Source organism: Rana temporaria, chromosome 3 (assembly GCF_905171775.1).
Source record: "Rana temporaria chromosome 3, aRanTem1.1, whole genome shotgun sequence".
Taxonomy (NCBI): Eukaryota; Metazoa; Chordata; class Amphibia; order Anura; family Ranidae; genus Rana; species Rana temporaria.
Genome location: NC_053491.1, coordinates 345,868,087 through 345,889,219, shown reverse-complemented (window position 1 = coordinate 345,889,219; position 21,133 = coordinate 345,868,087). Strand labels below are relative to the sequence as shown.

The 21,133-nt window shown below is 42.4% G+C and overlaps 1 protein-coding gene across 1 annotated transcript in view; it reads right to left on the bottom strand.

Moving 5' to 3' along the window:
- Positions 1-21,133, bottom strand: part of FAT2 (FAT atypical cadherin 2) — a 180,860-nt gene that overhangs the window by 32,634 nt on the left and 127,093 nt on the right. The window contains exons 11-16 of the mRNA XM_040345126.1: positions 18,159-18,355; positions 12,966-13,119; positions 5,406-5,639; positions 3,116-3,502; positions 1,643-1,857; positions 517-654 (exon numbers count right to left, since the gene is read on the bottom strand). Of these exons, the coding sequence (XP_040201060.1) occupies positions 517-654; positions 1,643-1,857; positions 3,116-3,502; positions 5,406-5,639; positions 12,966-13,119; positions 18,159-18,355 (1,325 nt within the window). The remainder of the gene's footprint in view (positions 1-516; positions 655-1,642; positions 1,858-3,115; positions 3,503-5,405; positions 5,640-12,965; positions 13,120-18,158; positions 18,356-21,133) is intronic.

Here is a 21,133-nt window from a genome sequence, read left to right as displayed (position 1 = left end):
TTAGAGATATGTGAAAAACAACAAAAGGAAACTGATAGCAACTCATATTTATGTGCTCAAATAATCTACCAAATGCATTAAAGTATTTAATAATGAACGCAGAGCTGCATTAATGCATGGCTTTTATACCTGTCCAGAATTTATCTTAATCTGAATATGATTAGTAAATTCTGCCCCACATTTCCAACAGTTTTAATGATTGTAATCTGTTGACTTCAAATCCAAGACATCCAGACACAAGATGCCCCACAATAACCTTCAGGCTGCTTTTTTCTGGAATAGTATGCTTTATTGTGGTGGAATGTGCTATGTACATCTAGCACTGCATGCTAAGAATAAATTAAGCAGAACAAAAGATTCTTCAAAGACAAAATGTTGCATAACATTGCAAACCAGCTTCTAAAAATAATGCTCAAAACAGACACAGGCATGTCTTATGAAGGATTACAAAGATATTGTGGTTGGAAGTTATTAAAAACAGAATCTGGACCAAGCTGGATCTGGAGAAGACCTCACCTGCTCTCGGTCAAGTCGACTCAGAACTCTGAGATCTCCCCGCTCAGGATGTATTGAGAAGTGACCATGGGGATCTCCTTTCACAATTTTTAAAGTGACTTTATTGTTCTTTGGTCCATCTAAGTCAATGGCTGAGATCTACAGAGGTGAAACACAGAAATATCAAATGTTAGTAAGAGTAGGTATAGACACTACAAAGCTTGTGAAAAACTGACAGCTACATAGTGGAAAGAACAGAAACACATAGCTACACAGCTAGTACAGGGGTCTCCAAACTTTCTAACCAAAGGGCCAGTTTACTGGTGTCATTGAGCTCCATTGTTGCTGTCATTAGTTAAATATGCTACAGAACATCCCACTTGCAGCCAGATATACCATGTATGGCCATCTTAAGAGTAAACTGATGTTTCTTCTTCACTTCTATTTTTACATCTAGTCATACACATAAGTAAAGAAATATAGATAGTGGGGCAGTGGCGCCTGGTCCATAAGGGGTGCAGGGGCGCCTCCCCCCAAAATGTTCCCTAAGTTAGTTTGCCAAATAGGAAAGTTAATCATAGAACGGTTTATTTTTAAACAAATGATAATAAAATAACATTCTTTAACATCTTAAAGTTAAAAAATGTTAGTCATATTATAATTTATTTAAAAATAATTCGTTCTATGCGTGTGCACTGTGCGGGGCGCCAGACTAATGGGTGTCAATTAGGTCGGTAAATTTTTGACAAGCATGTGATTTAAGCCTGTGGCTCTAATTGGCTTGTCTTAGGTTATCCTTAGGTCGCAGAGCACTGCGCCCAAACCCTCCCACTTTTGATTTTAGTGAATCAATATAAGCCATTGCATCACTTCCAGGTTCCGACCTCTCGTCCCCACCAATCAGGAGGCTGAAGATTTGGAACCCAGAAAGAAGACCAGGTTAACACGGAAGCCACCGGGTATCAGGGGAGCTGTGACAGCTCTGGTGCGTGCGGACCTGGAGGGGTTTGTTTCCCCTCCCCCAAATATTTAGCACCAGCTGCCACTGAAGTAGGGAGAAAAATGTTCCTAAATAAAGGTCATGTTTTACTGGTTCTGTTCTATAACCAATAGGATTTAGATTTTTTCCCCATTTCTGGTTCCTCACCATCACAACCAGATCTCCCACCACTGCATTCTCTGGGATTTCTTCTTGGTATTCCTCCTGGCTGAAGACAGGCTTGTGATCATTAATATCAGTGACATTTATCACAACAACCGTCACATCACTTAGAGGAGGAGAGCTCCCTCTAGTTCCTTCTATTGAGAGGTAGTATTGACGTTGGGATTCAAAGTCCAACTTTCCATTCAAGTATAATATGCCTGAAATGAAAACAAAACAAGATATATTATTCATATTAAATTGCATTTAAAATCTAAACAACTTAAAAATTATATTTCAAGGTAAATACAAAAATGTCATTGGTTGTGATGATCCACCATACAATAATCAGTGGATGTGCAAATAACTTTTTGAGTGATGTTCAAATGACCGATGCTTATAGAACAGTCTCTTGTCTACAGGGCGGTCCTCAGATGGTCAGCTATGGATATGGTGTCTATTGGAATGGTCAGTGACTAGCCACCTATTCCCTTCATATGTATTAAAATCAGCACCTTTTTCTGCTGCTTTTGATCCTGAGCCTTTTTTCTAGTCTACTGCTCACTATGTGCTCCAATGCATTGTCCTAAGACATGCCAAGAACCCAAGCAAGCTTACAGTTTTAAAGGGTCCTAGTGTTATGTTTCCAGTTGAATGTATTTGTGTGCAGGCCCGTCGGAACCCAACAGGCAAACCAAATAACTGCTTGGGGCCCCAAGCTGGCCAGGGGCCTCAGCAGGACGGGCCCTTGCCGCACCGCTGCTTCCTCCTGCAGTTCGGTCGGCCGCGCAGAACAGGAGATTCAGTTTCCTGTTCCCGGCCGGACTCACAGGAAGTGCACCCAAATTCCCCAAATTCCTTCAAACGGCCCTGTTTGTGTGAGTTAGTATTTACATCCTTAGACCCTCATTTTCCTTTTATCAAAACAGCAAAGCATATATAGTTTTCTATAATGGTGGCTACTAAAGGTTAAAATAGCTTTCCCAATTCCCATTATATCTGAACAGGTGAAAGAATCATACAGGTTGTAAATGTCTGGAAAAAAAAGTTTTGATTACTAATAGAACCTTGAAAAGCACTTATGCATGGGGACTTGGATACTTACTTAGATATTCCAGTTATATGTTAGCCTTTGTGGATTATTTACCACTTACTATATCTCCCATACTCAAATGACAAGATCCTCCTGTAGTAGTTAGTGTTTCAAACTGATGAACTGCTGGTTTTAGATGTCTGTCAAATTGCTTATTTTACACTACAGAAATTATATAGGGGGGGGGGGGACACTGTTATATGACACAGAATTTAAACTGTAAATTCTGGTGGGGGTAGCTCCCCATTGGAGTATCCATGTAATATTAGAAACATGTAATACATTTGCTATCAGCTATCCAATACTAACTTATCATCTTAGGTTGCAGCTTTTTTAATCATTCACTTCTCTGCAATTTATTTTCTTTAAATGTAAGGGTACCATACCTGTATCTGTCAGACGGAATATGCCATTTTCATTCCCATTCAAGACTTCATACTCAATTTTCAAATTGCTCTCAATGTCCTGTGTCAGTTTTGCTAGATTTAGAAGCTCTGAACCAACCGGCTGGTCTTCTGGCACCTGTATGATGTTTTCTGGGTTTCCAAACACAGATCGGTAGTAACTGAGGGATACCACAGACACTGTAATGGGTGTGCATGTGGAAAGTGGATGGGGAAAGCCGCGATCTGTGGCACAGACGGTTAACTCAATCACTTCATCTTCCATGCCTTCTAGAGGTTTCTCTAGTCGTGCTACACCTGTGGTTTCGTCAACTGAGAAAAGTCCATTGGCAGAGTTTGAGAGGGAATATAGCACCTCAGAATTTAAACCTAAACAGAAAATTGAACAATTGAGTTTAAAAAAATAAAACCTAAATGGATTAAAAACTATTTTAATATTTCATTTTTGCAAGACTATCTAATAGTAATCCTTGCTCCAATTAAACTGTTTATTACAAGTAAACAAATTACAAAAATTTGCAAGCAGCCAGACCTACTATGTAATCACTATAAAAAGAGATATTAAAAAAGAAAATTAAACAAAATGGATCTACTTAGCGGATACTATATCGGAGGCTAGGCAGGATCGAGCCTGGTTAGTGCTTGGATAGTCTGGAAAAGGCTGGATTAAGAATAATTCTTAAGCCCTGTACACATGATCAGATATCTCATGGATTCTAATCCGATGGATTTTTTCGTCGGATATCCGATGAAGCTGACTTTCATCAGTCTTGCCTACACCCCCCTCGGTCAAAAATTTGACCGTGTCCAAACGCGGTTACGTAAAACACTACGACATGCTGAGAAAAATTAAGTTCCATGCTTCCGAGCATGCGTCGACTTGATTCTGAGCATGCGTAGATTTTTGACCGATGGACTTCCACACAGACGATCATTTTTTTCTATCGGTTTTTTATCCATAGGAAAATTTTAAAACATGTTCTATTTTTTTCACCGATGGGGTCCACACATGATCGGTTTGTCCGTTGAAAACGGTCAATTGGTCCATTTTCATCAGACAAACCGATCATGTGTACAGGGCTTTATGGTTTTAAATAAGCTTTATAGTGACACTATCAGTGTAATGGTTCAGCTTTTGGTACATATTTTTTTTTTAGGCATTTTTCTATTGGGGGGGCTGGGTGATAAGGGGACCACACAATTAATGGTATAATGAAATTCTTGTAAATTTGATGTATATAAAAATAAAAATTTTGATTATTGGTATGAAGATTTAGCGACTCGTGATGGCATTATTACATGTACATTTTATGGGAATACACATTTTTTTTTATTATTTTAGGATGGTATAATATAGGAATATTATTTTTCAAAAGGAGAACAAATTCTTCTAGATTGTATGTTAGATTGAATTTTGCATAGAATATTTTTTTTTACAAATTAGATGATAACATTGTTGATGAATAAGTGGTTAGTGCTTAGTTAAAGTGGTAGAATAGGATAGTGTATGTAACGCCTGCAGTAGGGCAAAGGATGGTGTCAACAGAGCAGTTTCAATGGCGTCTGTAGAGCAGTGGTCGTGTCAGTAGGACAGAGGTTGGTGTCAGTAGGACAATGGATAGTGTCAGTCAGTAGAGCAGTGGATAGAGTCAATAGAGCAGTTGATGGTGTCAGGAGGACAATGGACAGTGTCAGTAGTTTTTTTATATTTATTATTTTTTTTCAATCTTGTTTTATTTAATTTTTTTACAATATTGTTTTTTGTTATTTTTTTTACTATTTTTTGGAGTTGACCAGCTGACCTCATTAGCACACACCTTGCATCATCTACCCTCAGCTGGTCAACTCCTTCCTGTGTCATGACCTAAAATCTGTCCAGGAAGTAAGGCAGAAGTAATGGAGCAGTGTCCACAAAAAAATATTAGGGCAGTGAGGTAAGCATGTGTAGAATAAATGGAAAAGCTTTTTTATTTTTGCAAAACAAAAAGTACATTAATGCTATATTGGTACATAGGGAATCTGGAATTTAGAAAAAAAAGAACAAAGATGAACTAAGCTTTTAAGGCTTAGGTTGCTCTGACCACTGGATATGCCCTATGATGTCAGAGTCCTAATATGTTGAACTGGTTATGTTTGACTGTGTTCTTCTTTAGAAAACAGGCTAATAATCTTGTGCAATCCTGCATCCCCTTTTGTGGGCAATTCAGCTGTTATATTCAGTTGCATAAAACAAATAAAAATATTGAACAAGAAAATATATTTTTTTCTCTACCTTCATCAGGATCTCTAGCAATGACCACTGCCACGGGGGTCTTCAAAGTTGTGTTGTCATACACGGTTACAGAGTAGTGATTCATGGAGAACACTGGTCCATTATCATTGATATCCTCCAGAGACAGGGCAATATCCGATTGGCATGAAAGTCCTCCTCCATCAAAAGCTTTTGCAACCAAGTTATAGGATGCCTTCTGTTCTCTGTCTAAATGTGCTAGTGTTGTTAACTCTCCTGTGTACAGACACAATCAATTACTTTTAGAAAAACAGTAAAATAAATGTAATTTATGACATTTAAAACACCAATTGATGCAGTCTGTATTTATTACAAGTCATTAAATTAATCATTAATGTAGCTAGTGTACGTTCTTGAATTTTTTTTGGTATTAGCTTCTTGTAATCCTGTGTACATATGCAGACAGAAGAGGGATGGGCAGCACTAAGCTAATCAGGAGGGCTGTATACACGTACAGAGTATAGAGTGAGTGAGAAACTTATATAGTGCAGCACATGCGAACTGAATCGCCTCAGGGTGCTTAGTATCCATTCCTTACTGTATTTTTGCCTTCAGAATAGATGGGTTTTGAGTTTATTCCTGAAGGCCTGGTGATTCACCTCCATTCAGATGCTGGTTGGTAGTGCATTCCACAGTCTAGGTCCTTGGACTGCAAATCTTCGTTCTCCTTTGGACTTGTATCTGACCTTGGGTATCTGGAGTAGTTTTTGGTTGGTGGATCGGAGAACGCGATAGGGGTTGTGGCATTTAAATTTTTTGCATAAATATCGGGGGGCACTTCCTTGAACACACTTATGCATCAGACAAAGTGCCTTAAATGTAATTCGGTCTTTTACTGGCAACCAGTGAAGGGATCTCAGGGAGGGCGAGATTGATTGCCAGGGTTTTTTCCCAGTCACAATTCGTGCCGCCGTATTTTGAACGACTTGTAGATGAGCGATTTGGTACTTTGGGAGTCTGAGGTAAAGGGCGTTTGCATAGTTGAGTCTGGAGTTGATTATCGTTCCCACCACGACTGTCTTCTTTCGGGATAAAGGGAATGAGTCTACGTAGCAGGCGCAGCAGATGGTGGGATCTGCTGACTATTGAACTTATTTGTGCATCCATTGTCATGTGGGTGTCAAAAGTGACTCAGAGACTTTTGACTTTGGTGCTAGGGATGATGGTTTGTCCCAGAATGGGCGGGGGTGTCCATGTTGTTGTGGGAAGTCTTTTTCGGTTGGCATGGAGCAGAAGAAGTTCTGTTTTTGAGCCATTGAGTTTAAGGTAACTCTTCGTCATCCAATTTTCTATCTCTAGTCCGAGATAATGGTCCTTTTTGTTGCTGATGCGAAAGTAGAGTTGGGTATCATCCGCGTAGGAGTGGTAGAGTAACTTCTCGTTACTGATGATTTCAAAAAGAGGGCGGAGATAGATATTGAATAGTACGAGCGACAAGGGGGATCCCTGAGGGACTCCGCACAACACTGTGCTTTTTTTAGAAGTAAGGCCCCGTACACACGACCAAACATGTATGCTGAAACTGGTCCGCGGGCCAGTTTCAGCATACATGTTCGGTCGTGTGTAGGCGCGAGCGGGCCGAATTCCAGCAAACATTTGCCCGCCGGGCCTTTTCCCAGCGGGCAAATATTCCTGGACGTGTTTTAAAACCGTCCGCTGGAATCCTGCCCGCTCGGACATGTACGGTCGTCAGTACAGACCTACCGTACATGTCCGAGCGCCCGCCATCCCTCGCATGCGTCGAATGACTTCGACGCATGCGTGGAAGCCTTTAAATGGCAGGCCCGCCCACATCGCCGCGTCATCGCCGCGTCGACGACGCGGACACGCCCCGCGTAGTGTTTACGCGCGGACTTCTGTACGATGGTTAGTACAACCATCGTACAGAAGCCCTCTGGCAGGCATGTACGGTGAAAACGGTCCGACGGACCGGTTTCACCATACATGTTTGCTCGTGAGTACCCGGCCTAAAGGGACCTAGTTTCACTATTTGAGATCGGTTTTCCAAGAAGGAGGAGAACCAGGGTAAATCTGAGTCTGAGACTCTAGCTACTTCAGCTAGGCGAGACAGCAATAATTTGTGGTCTACAGTATCAAATGCTGCGCTAAGGTCCAACAGTACCAGAAGACAAGATTCTCCTTCGTCTGCTGCTTCGAGAGCATCATCCCATATTTTGAGAAGTGCTGTTTCTGTTCCGTGACCAGGACGGAAACCCGATTGAAACGGATCGGGTAATTTGTGGGTGTCTAAATGATGTTGTAGCTGTTGTACAACTGCTTTCTCCATTACCTTGGAGAAGATGTTTAGGCCTGTTATGGGTCGACGATGGTTTCTGTCTTTGGGGTCAAGGGTGTTTTTTTTTCATTCGTTTGATTATGCCTTGTTTCAGCAAGGTCGGTACCATGCCTTCTTTGAATGATTGGTTTATGAGATGCGTGATAGCTGGTGCCACAATATCAGCACATTCTTTCAACAGTTTGGTGGGGATGATATCATTAGGCGCTGTGCTGTCTCGCAGAGTACTGATGATATTTTTGATGGTGTCGATGGACATAGGCTTTAGTGTGAATTTAGTTGATTGCGGCATATTTGTGTGGATATTAACTTTTTGATTTAAAGGGGAGTCGGTGGAGGTTCTATTTTGCTGAATAATTTCACAGATTTTTTCAATTTTGTTAATGAAATAATCTGATAATTCGTTGCAAAACTCTTGTGATTCACAATTCGGAGCCTCTAGGCAGGCTGGGTTCATGGACTGAGCGACTAAATTAAAGAGTTTGCGAGGGCGGTTCAGGGCTTTTGTGATGATATTAGAAAAATTATCTTTTTTGGATTTGAACATTTCTTTGTGATATTTCTTAGTTATTACCTTGTAAATAATGTGGTTTTCCTCTGTTGAGCTTCTTCTCCAGGCTGCTTCCGCTCTTCTACGCTCTTGCTTCAACAATGTGAGCTCGTCGTTAAACCAGCTAGAGTTGTTTTTCCGGATGCGCGTTCTGCGTTTCGGAGCTACTATGTCAGCTGTCTGTAGTAGAGCCTTGTTGATGGAGTTGAGTGTTTCTGTCTCTGTTTGATGTTGTTCAATTATTTTTATTGTGTTGTATAATGTAGTTAGGAAGTGTTCCGAGTTGAGCTTCTTCTGAGATCTTGTCCAGTGTGTTGTCACCGGGTTTATTGTTTTTTTTAAGGGGGCGTTTGTAGTGATTATGAATTTTATTGCATGGTGATCTGTCCAGGGTAGGGGCTCATTTTCCAGTGTGTTAATTTCCAAATCTTGTCTGAAGATAAGATCGAGCGTGTGACCTGAAACATGTGTGAGCCCGCATACCAGTTGCTGCAGACCTAAGCCTTCCAAGTGGTTAATGCAGGCGTCAGTGACGGGGTCCTGTGAGGAGTTTGCCCAAAGGTTGAAGTCCCCAAGTAGCAGGAAATGTTTGATGTTTAAGGTATAGGTCGGACATGAATTCTGTTAAAGATGTGAGGCGCTGCGTTTTTGGTCCAGGTGGTCTATAGCAGAGTAGTATGTGAACAGTGTCCTGGGGATTTGTTTGCAGTTGCAGGGTGAGGGTTTCCATGAATGGAAGTGAGTTCTGTAGGTCTGGTTTAGTGACCGAGAGGTTAGTCTTGTAGATCACCGCTAGGCCACCTCCTCTTTGCCCCACTCTGTTTTCTGTTAGAATGTGATAATTCTCTGGCACCAGTACTCCTAGAATGGTGTTACAGTCCTATGTTAGCCAGCTTTCTGTGATGAAGAGGCAGTCAATGTCGTGTTGAATTATGAAATCGTGGATTTCCTGTCGGTGCTTTACTGCGGATCTTGTGTTGATCAAGGCGCATGATGTATGTTTTGCCAGAAGTGTTGGCGTGCAATTTTTGACTGTTGATCGTCGATCGGTTCTTAACAGTTGCTCTTTCCTTAGTGCATTTTTGATGAGGCCTGGTAAAGTTGAGGTGGCTATCCCTAGACCCCAAATGTTTTTTGCAGAATATTGCAAATTAACTATTTTGGCGGATGCGCCGAAGATGGCGTAATATGGTTTGTGGTGATCGCGCTGGTGATAAATGACGGTGATCAATTCGGGTGGCCCTGATGAGCGGCGAGGGAGTGGACCCCCAACTAATGCCCCCCGGTTGATCCAGAGGAAGGCGAAAAACCGCCACCGAGCAATGCCAATCAGCTACGGTGGGGGAAAAAATTCCTTCCTGATCCCTCGAGGCGATCGGGTAAACTCTGGATCAACTTTCTGTGGCGATCAAAGTATTGGGTCCTTACCTGTTAGAGTTGATGACGGGGTGCCTGCTTGTCCCACGTTATGCGGCCGATCCTTTAACGGTGTAGTCACGGCCCGGAGAGAGGTCCTCGGATGCGGATGGGGGGGAAGCTGAGTACCCGGGGGAGGGTAAGCTTCCTGAAATCTTTGGGGGCTCAGGGGAGAGGGTTTCCTAGTGAAACTTGCCTATGGTTTAGTATGGGCAGGATCGCTGTGGCGATCGGGAGATGGCGGGCTTACCTCGATGAGCCTAAACCTTGGGTCTCTGTGCCTCCAGACTTGCGGTACCTGCGGGCGGAAGGAGGGGATGAAGGAGCAGAGAAAGAAGGGGGTAGTTTGTTCACTGCAGGCCGCAGCCACGGCCTGTCCTACCAGCCAGGCTTGACAGATGGTGCATGGGAAGCCCCGTGGCTGCGGTCGGCTGCTGTTTGGAGAGGGGGGAAACCCTGGGGGGGCTGAGATGACTGGGGGAAGACAGGAGACTGCGGAATCTGAAGTGGTTTTACGGTCCTTGACACCGTGATGCTGGATGCTGGGTGCTGACTGGCGAGAAACCTGCCTGGAGCAAGAGCCACACGTCCTACTCCTAGGTACGTGCGCCGATTTGAGCTCCTGTTGCTAACCTTCCTCTGACAGCAGGTGCAACCACCTCACTGCACAGATACGCATGTATAGAGCATGTTGATGGGACGGACAGGAGAGCAGAGAGATAATGTCATAGGCTTGCTGCTTCTTCTTCACTGTCTAATCAAATGCTGGGATCACCCTAGCTATGTTTCTTAACAGAAAATAAGTAACCAGCATGAGTGTACATTCTGGTAGGGATGTGTAAATCTCATTGCTGGATATACGGAAATACAATCCTTTCATAGGTAAAACAGAACTATTTTATGTATCTTAACTGCTAATTTAAATGTTTACCTGAAGGTCACCAATGCTAATAAAAAAAAAAGAAAAAGCAGGCACATGGACATTCAGCTGCTCTTCAGTGGTAAAGGACAAGACTTGTGAATGTTATGCCCCATACACACGATCAGAATTTCCGTCGGGATAAACTCAGACGGATTTTTGTGACGGAATTCCGCTCAAGCTGTCTTGCATACACACTGTTACACCAAATTCCGACTGTCCAAAACGCGGTGATGTACAACACTACGAAAAATTAAGTTCAATGCTTCAGAGCATGCGTCAACTTGATTCTGAGCATGCATGGTTTTTTCTCCGTCTGAGTTCCGATAGAAATGTTTTTTTCCGTTAGAATTTCCGATGGGGCACACACACGGACGGAATATCCGATGAAAAAATTCCGTCAGACTTTTTCCATCGGAAATTCCGACCATGTGTACAAGGCATTACTGAGCTGCAGTAGAGAAAAATCAGGTTGTGCAGGTTTGTGCTGTGGGGCAGAGCTGTGTAAATCTCAGAATTGGGTAGACAAAAATGCAAATTCTTTAGTTGGCAAAACAGCTCCCTTGTATTTGTACTGGAGCTTTAAACACTAGAAAAAAAGTTTTGTAATGTATAACCACACATATATTTGATAAAGTGAGAAGCAACACTCTTCGAATATGCACCATGTTTTGTATTTCTTCATTATTATTTCTTCTGTGTCAGCTCAGTTTACACCTCACTTAAAAAAATGTTAGAAATATGGATTGAAATATCTCTACCACACTTCACAGGTAACATCTCTTTCCCCTGCAAATGAAAATGTACCTTCAGGCCAGATATTTGCAGTAAGCTATTTTGAACATAAATCAAGCCCTCATCAAAATCTCCACTGTTGGTTTATTTTTAGGCAAGAGAAATTAATTGGGTAACAGTGATGAATGGTTGGTGCGTGCTTCAATTGAACCTGCACAGTACTTGGCTAGATCTAAAATAAATGATTTTTCTTTATCTCCATACCACAAGCATGTTAAACAAGCGGGCTGATTAATATCTGTATAATTTCTAGTCTTTGGTGGGAATAAAGTTGACAATATGCACTGAATTCATAAATGCTCGTTATTGGATTAGCTGAGAATTTAAAGGGGTTGTAAACCTTCGTGTTTTTTCACCTTAATGCATCCTATGCATTAAGGTGAAAAAACACCTTGCAGATACAGCCCCCCGAGCCCCCGTTTTACTTACCTATGCCCAGAATCTCTGTGGAAGCGATCCTGCGTTGCTTTCCCCCAGCTCTTGTTGGTTCTTCATTGGATGATTGATAGCAGCGCAGCCATTGGCTCCTGCTACTGTCAATCAAATCGATGACGCGGCGCGCCAGGGGGCAGGGCCAAGTCATACACTTGGCGGCTATGGCCACCGAGTGTATCACACAGGAGCGTGCCCACAAGGTAACCCCCTAGGAAGAGAGATTCCCAGAGGGGGATAGCTCTTGCGGGGAGGAGCCGCAAGAGCCACCGTGGGACCCCAGAAGAGGAAGATTGGAGCCACTTTGTGCAAAACAAACTGAACAGTGGAGGTAAGTATGACATGTTTTTTTTTTTTAAACAAACCTTTAGTATCCCTTTAACAACTCTATAGGAAATGGACAGCAAATTAATAGGGGCTCCAATGCAGCCACGCTCCCAAGTATAGGGAACCTCCTCCCATGGTGCACCCTTCAGACCTGAGTAGCCAATTGACAAACTTAACACTATCACATGAAAGACAAAGTGAAATCATCAAACCTGTGTAAGCTCTGACAACATACGACATGGAGCTTACACAGGGTATTTTGTGACAACTGCAACTGAGGAAGGAGTGCTGCAAAGGTGACTATAAGTTGGTTGGCGGAAAGGCATTAAAGTGATTCTAAACTCAAAATGTTTTTTACCTTAATGCATTCCCTGTGTTAATGTAAAAAATGCCCAACTAACTGCCCCCCCTCCCCCCCAAATCAAACACTTACCTTACTCCTCTCATCTATCTAGTGCTGTCCTGGCTGCAGCACCACTCTCCTCTCTTCCTGGATGCACACAGCCCGGATCGGGAGTGTGCGTGCACAGGTGCCCCTTTAGCACACAGCTTGTTGAGTAGGCCCTCGGAAAAAAAAGGAGCAGGCAGCGCCAGCCAGGGACAGCCAAAGGGGACATAAGCAACTGCTCCATGCAATATCATTGCATAGCACAGGTAAGTATAACCTCTTTTTTATTTTAGAAAAAAAAATTGCTTTCATTATCACTTTAAAGATATCCCATCACTCTGCCCTGAACTGTCCTTTGTGTACTTATTATAAGTATGTATTTGTCCAACACTTTTTCTTCAAGTAACAGTAACAATTACCTGTGTATGGATCCAATCGAAACCGATCATCTCCAAGACCATAAAGTGCATATGTAATCTGGGCATTATTACCCAAGTCAGGGTCTTTGGCTGATATCTTGAGGATAAGGAGACCGGGAGGGGCGTCCTCAGCAACCGTTGCTTTGTATAACATCTGATAGAAGGGAGAATGATCTGAGATGAATGTTTTCCTGCATTGTAACAACTCATCCATAGCAGGAATGTGAAATCCCAAACAAAGCTGAATAGGAGAGACTGTTCAGTAATGCCTCTGCTATTTCTGGATGAGTGAGAACTTATCTGTCTCCTCCTCAACACGAAGGAGCACAATGTAACTAGTTCCCTGACAATCACACATGACAAGTATCAAGAGAGTGCTCATCACAGCATTCTGAGCAATTCAAAATGACAATCACATGTAGCTTGCAGACGGCAATGGGCACAAATTGTACACTGTGGTAAAAAAAAGTCATCAGAATAACTGCTCTCCTGTTCTCCTAGCACCTCCAAATCAAACAGTCTAGTACAGTAGAAATCCTTTCTTCTCTCTGTTAATATATATTTTAAAAATATAATCCACAGCTCAAAAATTATTCCCTGCATAATAAACAAAAACCGCTCTACATTCTCCACACAGCTTCAAAATACCCATTGGAACTGTACATTGGACATAAACCTAAAGAATATATATATTTTTTTCAATTTTGGATAGAGTAGGGTATGGTTGAAAAAAACATGTCACCCAATTTGCCTTGATTATAATTTCTATTAATTTGGGATCGCATAACCACTTGTAACCCCCCCCCCCCCTCACATATTCCCTTCCCCCCTTTTTTCTACTCCTTTCTCTCTATTTACTCCTACTTTTTGTTTTCTACCTTTCTTTTAATATTGTGTGGTACTTACTGTATATACACATTGGGGGTTATTTACGAAAGGCAAATCTACTTTGCAATACAAGTGCTAAGTGCACTTGGAATTGCACTGAAAGTGCACTTGGAAGTGCAGTCGCTGTAAATCTGAGGGGAAGAGCTGAAATGAGGGAAAGCTCTGTTGATTTTATCATCCAATCATGTGCAAGCTAAAATGCTGTTTTTTATTTTCCTTGCATGTCCCCCTCAGATCTACAGCGACTGCACTTCCAAGTTCACTTTGAGTGCAATTTCAAGTGCACTTTGCAACCCCCATTATCTCTTCTGTTTTTAATATATACCTAGATTAATCTCCTTCTTACTCCTCTTGAAAAATGAACCAATAGTAACTAGCTTAGTTTTTTCCTTCTGATGGAATTTTCTAATGTTTTTGATGTAATACTTTATTGTTTTTTTCGTTGCTCTACTCTACTTTACATTTTTACATTGTTTTGTACTCATCCTGTTCATATATTGATATTTTTAGCGTTATTGCTATTTGAATATTGTACCACAATCCTTGTATGTAAAAAAAGACATGTAAAAACTAAATTGTAAATAGTTTTTTTTTTTTTTTACATTAAAAGTTTATAAATTGGAAAAATAATTTTAAACATATAAATGTCACATAGGCTGTAAGAACCCCTGCCCACCACCTTGCATAACCTTTTATGTAGCTGCTGGATGAGGGAGAGATACTATAGAGTGTTACTTCAGTGGCAGCTCTGGGTCTGCTGGTACTGTTGACATCACATTCAAGATAGTGGTGCCCAACAGCAGTCTCAGACCTTTTGGATGTCTACACAAGGGTACTTTGATGGACATTTGTTTTGCACTTTGTATTTGTGATTTGATTGAAGTGCAACACTTTTTTGAATATTTTATTGCACTTGACACATAAAATACATTCAAGGTCAATAGGATATTGTAAAATGATGTGTAAAAATGCAGTTAATCATACCAACCAGTTAGGAGTCTGTTTCAGTATTCAGATCAGTTGAAGATGAATTCTGATTTGTTACACACACATGAACTTTAACCACTTAAGACCCGGACCTTTAGGCAGCTAAAGGACCCGGCCAGTTTTTGCGATTCGGCACTGCGTCGCTTTAACTGACAATTGCGCGGTCGTGCGACTTGGCTCCCAAACATAATTGGCGTCCTTTTTTCCCCACAAATAGAGCTTTCTTTTGGTGGTATTTGATCACCTCTGCGGTTTTTATTTTTTGCGCTATAAACAAAACTAGAGCGACAATTTTGAAAAAAATTCAATATTTTTTACTTTTTGCTATAATAAATATCCCCCAAAAATATATAATTTATTTTTTTCCTCAGTTTAGACCGATACGTTTTCTTCTACCTATTTTTGGTAAAAGAAATCGCAAAAAGCATTTATCGGTTGGTTTGCGCAAAATTTATAGCGTTTACAAAATAGGGGATAGTTTTATTGCATTTCTATAAAAAAACATTTTTTTACTACTAATGGCGGCGATCAGCGATTTTTTTCATGACTGCGACATTATGGCGGACACTTCAGACAATTTTGACACATTTTTGGGACCATTGTCATTTTCACAGCAAAAAATGCATTTGAAAAATGCATTGTTTACTGTGAAAATGACAATTGCAGTTTGGGAGTTAACCACAAGGGGGCGCTGATGGGGTTATGTATGACCTCATCTGTGTTTCTAACTGTAGAGGGGTGTGGCTGTAGGTGTGACATCATCAATTGTGATTCCCTATATAAGGGAACACATGATCGATGACGGCGCCACAGTGAAGAACGGGGAAGCTGTGTTTACACACAGCTCTCCCCGTTCTTCAGCTCCGGGCACCGATCGTGGGACTCCAGCGGGCCATCGGGTCCGCAAGTCCCGCGGTCACGGAGCTTTGGACCGGGTCGCGTGCACGCGCCCGCGGTGCGCGCGACCCCATGGCTGGGCTTAAAGGGCAACATACAGGTACGTTGATGTGCCCAGCCGTGCCATTCTGCCGACATATATCGGCGTAGAGGGGTCCTTAAGTGGTTAAGGGCATCCCAGTCTTAGTCCGAAGGGTTCAATATTGAGTTGGTCCACCCTTTGCAGTTATAACAGCTTCGACTCAGCTTGAACCCTATGGACTAATGCCACGTACACACGATCGGTTCATCCAATGAAAACGGACCGATGGATTTTTTCATCAGATATCCCATGAAGCTGACTTTCATCAGTCTTGCCTACACACCATCAGTTAAAAATCTGTTTGTGTCAGAATGCGGTGACGTAAAACACAATGACGTGCAGAGAAAAATTAAGTTCAATGCTTCCAAGCATGCGTCAACTTGATTCTGAGCACGCGTGGATTTTTGACCGATGGATTTCCCCACAGACGATCGTTTTTTTCTATCGGTTTTTAACCATCAGATCATTTTAAAACAGGTTCTACGTTTTTTCACCGATGGGAAAAAAAACGATGGGGCCCACACATGATCGGTTCGAAAACAGTCCATCAGATGAACCGATCGTGTGTACGCGGCATAAGACTGGGATGCCATTAAAGTTCATGTGTGAGTAATAGCAGGTGTCCCAATACTTTTGGTAATATAGTGTATATTCATATGGGAAGATTGTTATTGAAATGAATGGCCTGGCAACAAGGCCCCATTAACAATTAACTAATGAGCTCTACTTTTTTTTTTTACTGAAGTTGCTGTTTAAACATATGTATGTAGGCATATAGGGCCAGATTCACAGACATTTGCAGTTGCGCCACGTATCAGTGATACGCTACGCCGCTGTATTTTACCTGGTGGAATTTCGAATCCTCAGCGATTTTGCGCCGTAAGTTACGGCGGCGTAGTGTTTTTCTGGCGGCGTATTTGAAATTGGGCGGGTTGGGGGCGTGATTGATTTAAATGAAGCGCGTCCCCGCGCCAAATGAACTGCGCATGCTCCGTTTTGAAATTTCCCGCCGTGCTTTGCGCGAAATGACATCGTACCGACTTCATTTTTTGAACTTAGACGTGAGTTACGTCCTTTCCTATTCACGGATGACTTACGCAAAAAAAAATATTTTAATTTGACGCGGGAACGACGGCCATACTTTAACATGGCAAGTCTATCTATACGCCACAAAATAGCAGCTTTAACTATACGCCGGGAAAAGCCGACTAGCGACGACGTAAGAGAATGCGACGGCCGCGCGTACCTTTCGTGGATCGACGGAAAAAGCTAATTAGCATACCCAACGCGGAAAACTACGCGAACTCCTCCCAGCGGGCGCCAAAGTATTGCACCTACGATCCGAAGGCGTACGAAGCCGTACGCCTGTCGGATCGAAGCCAGAAGCCGTCGTATCTTGGTTTGAGGATTCAAACTAAAGATACGACGTGGCAAATTTGAAAGTACGCCGATGTATCAGTAGATACGCCGGCGTACTTGCTCTGTGAATCTGGCCCATAATTTTTTAAGAAATAAGCCAGTGCCCAATTTTTCTTCTTTTAGCCAGTGAAAAAGTGAATCCCCATAAGCAGTGGCGTATCTAGGGTATGGCAGCCATGGCAAGTGCCATGGGCGCCATAAGAAGGGGGCGCTGTTGAGTGTCTGGGCAACAAGGCACTTACCAGGGTCTGATGGTCTCTTCCCTCCTCCCGAGCATAGGCAGGATCTCCTTTTCAGCACCTTTTTTAATGGACAATGGCAGCGCTATCCCTGCTGCGTTCAGCCACAGCCCTCCCCTGTTCTCTTAGGCTCTCCCATTTCACCTGGTCGGATTGGCAATGCACAAAGAAGAAGGAGGCACATACGTTTTTCCCTCTCCTCTGTAAAAAGGCCTTAAGTGATGAAGATTTCATCACTCCCTGTATTGGTTCTGCATTTACTTGGCCTTGGAGGGCCAGATTTCTCCATAAAGAGGATATGTCACTACCCAAGGTATCACAAGGGATGATAAATATCACTAGTTTTGTTAGCTGTTTTTTTTGGTTAAGGTTATCTGAAAGATGGGTTTTAAATGTTTCGACAGGGGCGCAGTTTCAGTGCTCGCCATAGGCGCCATTTTCACTAGATACGCCCCTGCCCATAAGGGCTGCCTGTAAGAGCACAAATCTTGGCAGATCAAACTAAAAATATTATACAGTATAATGTGTCCCATACAGAAGTCTATAATAAAATGACTGGTCCACATAACTGACCTGTGATCTTGTTTTTATATGGTCACAGAACTCACTGTTGCCTTCTAATATCTGATTAAAAACTATGACGGTATCCATTATCAACGATTCTGTTTTTGCCCTACGTACCTGCTGGCATTCTGGACTGTTGTCATTGATGTCCAATACAGTAATTTCCACCTCTGTGGTTGCCTGGAATTTCCCATCAGATGCTGTCACCTTTAAGTGATGTTTCTCCTTATCTTCCCTGTCCAAGGGCTTCTTGGAGGAAATGACCCACTGGTCCCCAACCTCACTGATACTGAACAGGCCTAAGGGGTCTCCATCTGTCAGAAGAATATATCTGTCAGAGCTCACATATATATATATATTTTTTTTTAAATTGGTAAAAAAAGTCAGGTGGCTTCAGACACAGCAATTTAATACATTCTAAGCACTTTCAGAGAGCATTTAATCACAAAAATAATATGGATCAAGGCAACCTATCACAATCCATTTCTACCATGTAAATAAAATAAATACAAAAACAGTTGGTGGTCATTTTCCTGGATTTGTTTGATTATTTTTGCAATCTAAAGCTTATTTGAAGTGTTGAAGTTGCTAGAAAATGTGGATATGGCCAGTGAAATGTACTTTAAATAAATGTTCCTTCAAGATTAGCAAGTCATTTCTTCTTCTATAGTTTTTTTTGTGAGGGCATTTTGGATAATTCATTCGATGAGAATATAGGGCCAGATCCACAGTGAGAGTACGCCGGCGTATCTACTGATACGCCGGCGTACTTTCAAATTTCCCGCGTCGTATCTTTAGTTTGAATCCTCAAACCAAGATACGACGGCATCTGGGTTTGATCCGACAGGCGTACGGCTTCGTACGCCTTCAGATCGTAGATGCAATACTTCGGCGTCCGCTGGGTGGAGTTCTCATCGTTTTCCACGTCGGGTATGCAAATTAGCTTTTTCCGTCGATCCACGAACGTACGAGCGGCCGTTGCATTCTCTTACGTCGTCTCTAGTCGGCTTTTTCCGGCATATAGTTAAAGCTGGTATTTTGCGGCGTATAGTTACATTTACCATGTAAAGTATGGCCGCCGTTCCCGCGTCGAAATTTTAATTTTTTTTAATTTTTGCGTAAGTCGTCCGTGAATCGGGATGGACGTAACTCACGTCTAAGTTAAAAAAATTACGTCCTAGCGACGTCATTTAGCGCAATGCACGGCGGGAAATTTCGGAAAACGACGCATGCGCAGTTCATTCGGTGCGGGGACGCGCTTCATTTAAATGAAACTCGCCCCCTAATCACCAATTTGAATTCCGCCGCCAGAGATACACTACGCCGCCGTAACTTAAGGCGCGAATTCTTTGAGAATTCGAAGATCCGCCAGGTAAGGTACGGCGGCGTAGCGTATCTCTGATACGCTGCGCCCATCTCATTCTCTCTGGATCTGGCCCATTGTGTATTTGTAAGTGCAGAAAAGGAGCACGATGCTTTAAAAATCTGTTTAATCACATTTAAAACATATTTAACGATAAGTTGAAAATCTTCACTCAAACTGTCGTGTGCATATTTACTTCAGTTATGCAATAAAATGAAAATCATCTGCATATTAGTGGATATTCAAAATAAACAGGAATTTGCTTTTTCACATGATTGGATAGTTGAAGTAAATATTCAAACAATTATCAATTCTCGTTTCCGTTTTTTAAGCAGCCTCACTGTTAAAGATGTTTTAAATGTCATTAAACTGATTTTTAGAGTATTTTACACCTTTTATGCACTTATAATGGCACAACCTTCCCCTACATGAATCCCTGTCCCTGATAGCAACCCCTGTTCCCCCACTACTGCAGAAAAACCTGCTCATGTAAACCCAAGGACCACAGTTTAGTAACATGTATTATGTATCAGTATACTGTTTCTGGAGCGTGCACAGGAAAATTACTTACAGGCAGTCCCAGAGTTACAAATACCTGACTTACATGATGCCTCGTACACACGACCGTGTTTCCCGGCGGTACAAAGTCCAACCTGCTCAGTAACTTTTTCCCCCTACACACGACTGGGTTTCCTCACAGGAAAACTGCCATGAGAGCTTTGGTCGGGAATCCCGGCCGTGTGTATGCTCCATCGCAGTGTGTCCCATAGGAAAACTGCCAGGTTAAAAACCGCTGGGAATCCCGGCGGGAAAAAAGAAAACATGTTCTCTTTTTTTTTTCTCACAGTTTTCCTGTTAGGAAAACTGTGATGGAGCATACACACGACCAGTTTTCCCGGCCAAAAGCTCTCATGGCAGTTTTCCCAACGGTCGTGTGTACGAGGCATTAGACTTGTACTTAAGAACGGAGGCAGCATGAAGTCATACTGGTCCAAGAAATCTTGCTGCTCACCGCATGCTGCCACCTACTGTCCTGCAGACCTGCCAGCAATCCCGTATCACTGCGTGGTCAGTTAACCCTTCCCTACGCTATCCAAAACGTAAAAAAAAAATTTGGGCTTGAGTTGCACTTAAAAATATACTGTACCTGTTCCAACTTACATACAAATTAAATTTAACCACTTAAGGACCCATTCACGCCGATATACGTCGGCAGAATGGCACGGCTGGGCACATCTTTAAGCCCAGCCGTGGGGTCGCGGGCGCATGCACGCGACCCGGTCCGAAGCTCCGTGACCGTGGCCGTGGGACTCGCTGACCCGATCACCGCTGGAGTCCCGCGATCGGTCCCCGGAGCTGAAGAACGGTGAGAGCTGTGTGTAAACACAGCTTCCCCATTCTTCACTGTGGCGCTGTCATCGATTGTGTGTTCCCTTTTATAGGGAGCCACAATCGATGACGTCACACCTACAGCCACACCCCCCTACAGTTAGAAACACAAATGAGGTAACACATAACCCCTTCAGCGCCCCCTTGTGGTTAACTTCCAAACTGCAACTGTCATTTTCACAGTAAACAATGCATTTTAAATGCATTTTTTGCTGTGAAAATGACAATGGTCCCAAAAATGTGTCAAAATTGTCCGAAGTGTCCACCATAATGTCGCAGTCACGGAAAAAATCGCTGATCGCCGCCATTAGTAGTGAAATATCTTTTTTTTATAAAAATG